At 32.2% G+C, this 8503-nt stretch overlaps 6 protein-coding genes across 6 annotated transcripts; 2 read left to right on the plus strand and 4 right to left on the minus strand.

The window, feature by feature from the left end:
* Nucleotides 1–10: 10 nt before the first annotated feature.
* On the minus strand, nt 11–955 carry Chro.30177 (dual specificity protein phosphatase). The annotated part of the gene is made up of 1 exon (XM_662714.1): nt 11–955. The coding sequence occupies one exon, from the start codon at nt 953–955 to the stop codon at nt 11–13; it is 945 nt and encodes a 314-aa protein (XP_667806.1).
* Nucleotides 956–1623: 668 nt separating this feature from the next.
* Nucleotides 1624–3450, plus strand: Chro.30178 (hypothetical protein). The annotated part of the gene is made up of 1 exon (XM_662715.1): nt 1624–3450. One exon carries the CDS (start codon nt 1624–1626, stop codon nt 3448–3450), a length of 1827 nt encoding a protein of 608 aa, XP_667807.1.
* A 15-nt stretch (nt 3451–3465) lies between these two features.
* On the minus strand, nt 3466–3876 carry Chro.30180 (hypothetical protein). Its single annotated transcript, XM_662716.1, has 1 exon — nt 3466–3876. One exon carries the CDS (start codon nt 3874–3876, stop codon nt 3466–3468), a length of 411 nt encoding a protein of 136 aa, XP_667808.1.
* Nucleotides 3877–4858: 982 nt separating this feature from the next.
* Chro.30181 (hypothetical protein) lies at nt 4859–5836 on the plus strand. Its single annotated transcript, XM_662717.1, has 1 exon — nt 4859–5836. One exon carries the CDS (start codon nt 4859–4861, stop codon nt 5834–5836), a length of 978 nt encoding a protein of 325 aa, XP_667809.1.
* Nucleotides 5837–6017: 181 nt separating this feature from the next.
* Chro.30182 (cyclin-dependent kinase 3) lies at nt 6018–7013 on the minus strand. Its single annotated transcript, XM_662718.1, has 1 exon — nt 6018–7013. One exon carries the CDS (start codon nt 7011–7013, stop codon nt 6018–6020), a length of 996 nt encoding a protein of 331 aa, XP_667810.1.
* An 895-nt stretch (nt 7014–7908) lies between these two features.
* On the minus strand, nt 7909–8352 carry Chro.30183 (hypothetical protein). Its single annotated transcript, XM_662719.1, has 1 exon — nt 7909–8352. The coding sequence occupies one exon, from the start codon at nt 8350–8352 to the stop codon at nt 7909–7911; it is 444 nt and encodes a 147-aa protein (XP_667811.1).
* Between the last annotated feature and the right edge of the window lie 151 nt (nt 8353–8503).

Raw genomic sequence — 8503 nt, forward strand, 5'->3', positions numbered from 1 at the left:
TTAATATAGCTTATTTGATTCTCCCAACATTCCGCTTTAAGTTGGTTTGATATGGGACACCCTGAACCTGAATCTGAGTCTGATTTGAATTTGATACTTGTTGTCTTTTTTGACAAACCTTAGCAGAAGTCAAGAATAACTGATAATTGTATAATTGGTTTAGGAAACCTGGATTTGGCGCCACATAGGGCCTAGACAATTTAATTAGATTTAAAGCTTGTAAAGAGCTAATCCCTAGTTCTCTCATTAGAAAGGCTGCACAAATTGTTGGAGCTCTGCTAATACCAGCAGCACAATGTATGTAGACATTATTAGGTCTTTCCACGGTAGATTGAGATAGTGCATTGTGAATAAAATCAAAAGATGAGGAGAAATATTTACTAATATCTTCAAATGGAGTATCATAAATAGGGATATTTAAATACAGAAATTCGTTTGGAAACTTGCATGCACCCTGTAGGCAGCATACAATGTGAGTAATTCCAAGGTCCTTAAGTTTTTTTAAATCATTTGCTATAGTGCTTCCTCCTAAGAAAATTCCAGGAATAATCCTTTGGGCTCTGTGAAGATCCAAATTCTCTTTATTAGAATACTGGACCTCTTTTTGAAGGATATCTCTGAAACCCAAACGATTGATTGAGCTGATAATAGTCCTCATATTACTTTCAACTTTCTCTTCATAATCTTCAATTGTGCTTTTTGGAGAAGTTACTAGTGCTCCATACAAGCTAATAACTTGGTCTAAAGAGCATATTAAGCTTATTGTTTCTTGTATCTGCATCCCTTTCATAGGCTCTGGTGTTTTTCTTTTCAACTGATGGAGAATGCGTAAAGCTGCAAAATAAAAGTTTACTCTCTCTGGTAAAATTAATTCCGATTCAGTTGAGGCACTTATCTTCTCAACAACTGCCATCCTCTCAGATCTTTTATCTATTAGTCTCTTTAAGGCCTCCATTTATTATTTTAATTTCTCAACAAACATTTAAAAAAAAAACCTTTAAGTCAATAATTTAATAATGCACACAAGTACCCGCCAAAAGTCTTAGAAAAATTACTATGGACTTTTATAAAGAGAAATATATTTTATATATATTTTGTAACATATTTAATGATTAAAACATACATATTTAGTATTTGAGCTTCTTATATTAGTGCTATACTATGCTTCGTGTTCTTCTGACTTAATTTTGTATTAATTTTCCGTTCAAAAATTAACTATTACAGTCTTAAAGTCAGTTTATTTTTTAATATAGACTTGAATTTCTATATTGGCATTACTTTACAAAGAAATCTGAGAGGTAAATGCGGATATTTGTAGTCTATATGGTAAAATGTGCAAAATAAAATTGCATGTAGTTGGCGCCAATAAATTCCCCACAGTTAGTTTGCGAAACGAAAAAAAAAAAGGCAGGGAAACGAATTCTTCTGGAAGAAAATAATTATCAATTATTTCAGTTTTCCAAGGGGTTGAGTTATAGGAGGAATCTTGGTTCTAGCTCAAGGAGAAGTATAAAGTTCCATTATTTTGAGTAGAATCTTAAAGAAGGTTGTTAGAAAAGCTGAGTTACAGAATTTAGTTAAGAAATCAACTCGGGTATATTTTTGTTAGTTAGTGTTCCAAATATGTTTAGAGATGAAGTAAGAACATTCTCATCAGGAAGAAGATTTGCATGCCAAATGAAATCCTTTTTGAAAAATAGAAGGTGCATTTCAGGATGTGCCACAGCTTTTTTGGCGGGAGGCTTGTCTGCATGGCTTTATTTGGACTCCAGAGAAAAACCAGAAAGTTATTTTTTTAACAAGCTAAAGAGTTCATATAAGGTTGGATGTGCATCTCAAGAAACTTCTAACAAGTTATTTCATCAGAAAATCTTGAATCAAAATCTATCATTGAAAACTGAAAAGCCTAATTACGTTGAGTTGATTGGAGAACAAGGACCAATAAAAAGTATGGTTTTAGGCTCTGAAGGAACATCAGCAATGATTTCAATTTCAGCTATTCAGGTGAATGCAAATAACCCAATAGAAGACAGGTTATTGATACAAAGGATGAGGCTCAATTTACCGGGAGGGGAAAATAAAGATTTTGTGATTTCAGCAGTAATTGATGGACATGGAGGGTGGCAAGTTGCAGAGTATGTCCAAAATAACTTCATAAGGATATTTCAGAAAGAACTTTCTCAATATATGTCTTCTCTAGTGAGAGAGGGAAGTGCTAATGAAAGTAATCAAATTTCTCAAATAAATAAAACTGATATAATAGCTGGACTTTTTTACTCACTTAAAAAGACATATTATATACTGGATGAGGAACTGAAGAGTAAATTGGAAGTTGCTTATAATCTTGGATTTTCTAAGTTAGCCTCAGTAGGAGCATGTACGACTGTCTCAATCATTACAGAAGATGCAATTCTTACAGCCAATTCTGGAGATTGTCTCTCCGTTTATTGTAATGAGAATGGGATCTGGCTCCCTTTAAATGAGCAGCTTTCAGCAATGAATCCCCAAGAACAAAAAAGACTTGAGGAGATTCACAAGCATGAGAAGGATAACTTGATTCAATGTAAACAGATTCTTCATGAAAAATTTCTTATGGGACTTTATACCATTCCGAAGTATAGGGGCTGCTATGTCAAAGGGATCTTACAGCCATCTAGGGCAATTGGTGACTTTAGACTAAAATCTATGGATTTCAACTATAATTGGGAGAAAGATCTAAGCACAGAAAAACTTTTACCTACATTTTCATATGTACTTAAAGACAAAGAGAGTGAACAATCTAAAAAAGAACAACACCGAGAAAAAGAAGATCTAAATGAAGATGAGTTTCCATATTCATATGACCTAATTAATGGAAATAATTCAATCAATATGAGACGAGACAGTTATAGATACTTTGTAAAGAATCCATTGAGCTTTCCTTATGTAAAATCTGAGCCAATGTTACATCTTTTCTTTTATAACTCTTTGAATAATAACTTGAGTTCAACAGATAACACTAGTGTCGAGAAGATCTCTCCAAATGAATACTCTTTAACACCAGTACATACAAATTCTTCCCTTAAAGTTGAATATATTACTCCAGAATATAAGCACCTACCTATTTCGGAGTATTCAAACTCTAACGAATTTATCAGAGATTTCACTTTATCCAAAATAAGAAATGCATATTCTTACATTCAAAACCCCATGAATTCATCCAAAAAGAGTTTTCTTGTGCTTGGAACGGATGGAGTTTGGGACTTTTTAACTCCAAAAGATGTTACAAACGTCATATTAAACTCCAAATCAGTAGAGGATGGAGTAAGAAGAATCCTTAAAAAAGTTTTGAATAATGCAGGAATAAACAGCATTGAAAAACTCAAAAGTTTACCCAAAAAAAGAAAGGTATTTGATGATACTAGCATTGTTCTAGCTGAGATCACCCCAAATAAACATGACAATAACTGAGCTTGAGATGCTGATTCATGATGAATCATCTTCTTGACTTCCTCTTGATCTAATAGAATTATTTATCCACTCATTCTTGGAGTCTCCATTTCCATTTATACTGTCTGAAACATGAAGGACTTTAAAAACGCCCTTGTTTAATTGACAAACAGTCGAAATTAACCTTCCTTTTTGAACGAGTTCTTCAATAAGTCCCCTATAAGTCTTTACGGTATCTTCATGGAAATTGTCACAGTTTGCATCATTCAGCTTGTCCTTGATTGAAACTCTAATATTAGAGGTTCCGTCATCCAACGTAATCATATCCAATTCTCCATCTTGATCTATCTCAACATCGACCACAAAACCGTGAATCCAACAACAATCTCCATCTTCCAGAATCTTCTCTGGAACCTCGCAGATGAACATTTTTGGTGTGATTTTCATCGTTTCCCCTCTAATTTACACACAATCACACATGAAACTAACCTTTTCCTCTAATACTTGCTTTTATTATTTTAATGAGAGATTCTGTATATTAACTAAGTTATACAACAACTTTTGTACCTCAGCTCCATTTAGTCTGTGAGAAGAAATCTTCTGGAAAAAAACTTTCATCTCATAATTTTTTTCTCGTAATTCTTTTTTCGGTACCGTACCCACATGAGTTTGCCGCCCGTTTCTACTATTTCCAACAAAAATTACGCGTTTGGCGCCAATTATGAATTTAAAGATGAAATAAGAGTTAGAAAAAGGACAAATATTGAAATAGAAAAATCATTATGTAGATAATAATGATAAAAAGAGGAAGAACCGATTATTTTAGATAGAGGCAGAGTTTGCACACATTTCTAATTTTGTTTCATTCCTTTAGTTGGCGAGCTGAAGGTTAATAGGGGGTTGGATGGTTTAGACTCCAACTATTGTAAATAATAATATTAAGTTTGGGATTTCTAAATCGTTCGAGGGCAGAACTAAAGTAAAGATGGAGGTAAGTCTTTTTTTTGAGATGGCAGTGCTTATGTAGGAGATTACTTAACTTTCAACATGTGTTATAGAATGAAAAAGAATACCAAAAACTGGTATCTAAGTATAAGTATGTCTCTGATATTGTAAAGGAGATAATAAATCACTGCAATTCAAAGGTAGGTATAGTCTATAGACTAAGATCAAGATTTATTTTTGTTATAATATTTTGATTTTTTTATTTCGTAATGCAGAAGTTTGCGACGAGTGATTTAAGCTCAATGATTGTTTTATTGGAGGATTTAGAACAGAAAGGTATTTTTGTTGAGGTAAGACTAATGAAGTAGGAGATTTCTGATTACAGAATACAGTAGAACTTTTATATAACTAATCTGTTTTGTGTTTTCTATAGGGTTCTGATATTGAGTTCGAGAGAAAAGTGTTAGGACTTCTAGAATTTGAAATGGAGACTATGTCGAGGGAGTACGAGCAGCTTAAGAATAGTATTTTAGAACTAGCCAATGGTATTTCGAATATATCTGAGAATAAGAATCTTCCAATTCTATTAAATATATTAATGGATGGAATAGGTGCTTACAATTCTATGATAAGTAGACAATCAAACTTTTCAGATTCCATGCTAGAAATGTCATTTTGGTCGATTGAGTTGATGGACACTATTTATGCAACTAATGGAGGAATGACGACTTTGTTAGATTATACTTTAGAAAAGATTCAAGACCAATTTCCATCAATATTGAATACTTTTGACGAAATAAATTACTTGGATAAATTTTCCACAAGGTATAAAATTTCAGAAATTTATAGAGGATTAGTTAGGATAAACTTTGGACTTGACCAGAGAATTAAATCATTAGAGGAGATGATAAATAAGAGGCAGAAATACAGGAACAAATCAAAAGCTTGGGAATTATATAATAGAGAGGAGGTGTTATTGAAGATCAACAATTTAAAAGAATTATCAGATTTCCTAAAGTATGAATTCATTTCTTTAATCAAAGATATTCTCTTTTTCTCAAAATACCTTGGAATAGATGATGAACATAATTCAGCGATTAATAGTAGCCATGAAACTGATACAGATAGCATTAAAGGGAGCTATGATGACTTAATCTCTGAAATTGAAACAGTTTGCGAGATTTTCCAAAATGGACAGGTTCACAAAACAAGAGAAATAATGGATAGGATCATATCAAATTTAGATGTAGAGGAATTTGAGGAAATACTTGGTGCATTTAACCTTTTGAATTGGCTCAAAGGTAGGGTTTCCATTTGTTTAGGTAGAAACCTTGAAAACAACATTGAAGAAATCTCAGTAATTCGCAGCAATAAACAACAAGAATCGAGTAGTAGCGACCTTGATAAAGATGATGAGAGACTATTAAATCACCAGGAGACTCGGTATTACGACGAAGACTGAAGTAGAAAAGAACAGGGAAAGATAAGGGGGAGAGAAAGAAAAAAGCCGTTACGTAATATATCGTTCATTCAAAGTAGAATGTATGCAAGCATCAGTATCATGGCCATTATAATACAGAATAATAGCTTTAGATGAATTAGGACCGCGTCCTCTATTAATTGTTTTACATACAAAAATTTGACTATATTGTCATTTCAACATTCATATTCTGAGTATTAGTATTTAACCATGGATGCTGAAGGGCTTCCAATGCAGTGATTCGCTTCTTAGGACAATATTGCAACAATCTGAATAACAGATCAACACCAGCCTGATCAAGGTTTGGAAGAAGTGCATGGAGATTCAACTTTGGATTCACCTTCCACTGGGGAAATACGCTTTTATAGCAAGGAAGCTGAGTAACCCCTGGCCAATTACTCTCATTTGCAGTTCCAAGAAGCCTGAAAATATAAAATAAAGTATCAATTTCACTGTCTCCAGGGAATATGGGCTTTCCAGAGATCATTTCTACCATAATACAACCTACACTCCATAAGTCAACGCTACAATTATAACATCTTTGTCCAAGAAGAAGTTCAGGTGCACGGTACCATAATGTAACAACTTCGTGGGTATTTGGCTTTAAAGGAGGAGTAAAGGTTCTAGCAAGGCCAAAATCTGCAATCTTAAGAGTGTTTCCTGAATCACTTAATAATAAATTTTGCGGTTTTAAATCACGATGTAAAATCCTTTTCCCATGGCAGAAAGCCAAACCGCTGAGTAGCTGACGTAATAGAGACTTGACCTGGTTTATAGAAAGACCCTTTTTCCTATTTAGTCTTAAATATCTTCTCAAGTCTGTCTCGCAATACTCAAAAATAAGCCATATCTGCATGCCCGTGCATGATACTTCCAGTAGCGCTACTATATTTGGGTGTTTTAACTCTCTTAATAGGACGATTTCTCTTATAGCTGTTGAAGGTAATCCAACTTCATCCAATATCTCATCACTGTCAAACCTAATCTTTTTTAAGGCAACAACTTCCCCAGTATCTTTTCTTAAACCTTCCCAAACAATACCATAAGTGCCTTCTCCAATCACTCTAACCATACTATAGTTTTTTTCTAAGCCTTGAGTATCTTCAAAAGTGCTTGTACATTCTGTTTGGCACCCTACTGTGCTTGAGTGGACCTCCATTTTAAAATCTCAAAGTTTTAAGTTATGGAGCTTCAGCAAATAGTAATTTATTTGTATATTTTTACTTTATTATTAAACATATCTTTATCAAAGTATTCCAAAAGTCTTTGTTAATGATAATCCACCTCTTATTAACACTAATTTTCCGATATTAATATTTCTCTCCTCAATTTCCTACCGTTTATGCTTCTTTATTGTTTTCTTTCACCTTTTGTTTGAATTTCTTTCATAAAATAAACTGGGGAGTAACTGGAGGGAAATTTTTTTTTTACTTTTTTATTTTGTTTTTTTAAAATAATATTTATATATAAACAAGAAAGTTGTATTATGTCTTTTCTAACTCTGAAAATTTTTTCAATTCACATTATTCTTACTTTAGATTTAGCTTAAATTCTTAATTTCTCAATAATAGTTTACTATTTTCTTAGCTTTCTCATAGAAATTATACAAAAGCCTACACAATATATTTTCAGTCATATTGTTATTTATATTTCTTCAAAATTATAATTCTTTGATTTATCGGAAAATTAACCCAGATATAGTTTGTGCTTTTATTTCTTTTCCTACATAGCTTTCTTCGCATTTATCTTGTAATCATATTTGTGCATATGACTTAACTTCGCTTCCTCCCACTCATAACACACAATAGTTATTTTCCAATTTTCAGATTTATTTAGAAATTAATTTTAACAACTATTTTTAACAATAAAATTGTCACCACATGCATACATGCATTATTCATGCATTTGTTCTTTTTTATGTGGACAACCGGTATAGGAATTTTTAAAAAAAGTATGTATTTATTACGTGTGAGAATAAATTAGTAAAGTATAATTTGAAATAATTAATTTAATCAGTTTTAATCGAGAAAATAAAGAGTAGAGATATATATTGATTAAAAAACTAAAACAATAAATACAAGAAGTATATTGTAGGTGAATAAAGCCAGAATAGAAGAAATAGAGTTTGTGTTTTTTGAATCCAAGTGATTGGAATCAGAATTGATTGAAGTTGGAGAGTAGCTAATTAAAGAAACTTGAACTTCAGAACTACAATATTTCTTACTTGTACAAGTTAAAACTTGGTCAAGATCTTTATGAGCCTTTTCGGAAGTAATAGTGCTAGATCCATCAGGGGACTCACTATTACAGCATGTAGAAAATGGGCTTGAATCACAAGTATTTGAAACCAAACTTATGTTTTCAATACTATTACAACAACTTTCACCCAAAGATTTTTGTGAATTTTGGTAGTTAAATATTTGGTTTAAATTATTTGGTAGTTTTTTATTAGCTTTTTGGATAAATTTGGAAGTATCTTTTCCAATAAAAGTTAACATCCANACTACAACAAATATTTCTCTAATCCCTTTAAATTTTTCATACAATCTAGTAGACAACTTATCTAAAGTATCCCAAATGAAGTAATCATAGTCGTTGAAATTATTTTCTTGTCTAACTTGTACGATATTTAATAAATGGTAAGAGCTG

Source organism: Cryptosporidium hominis (genome assembly GCF_000006425.1).
Source record: "Cryptosporidium hominis TU502 chromosome 3 CHRO013083, whole genome shotgun sequence".
Taxonomy (NCBI): Eukaryota; Apicomplexa; class Conoidasida; order Eucoccidiorida; family Cryptosporidiidae; genus Cryptosporidium; species Cryptosporidium hominis.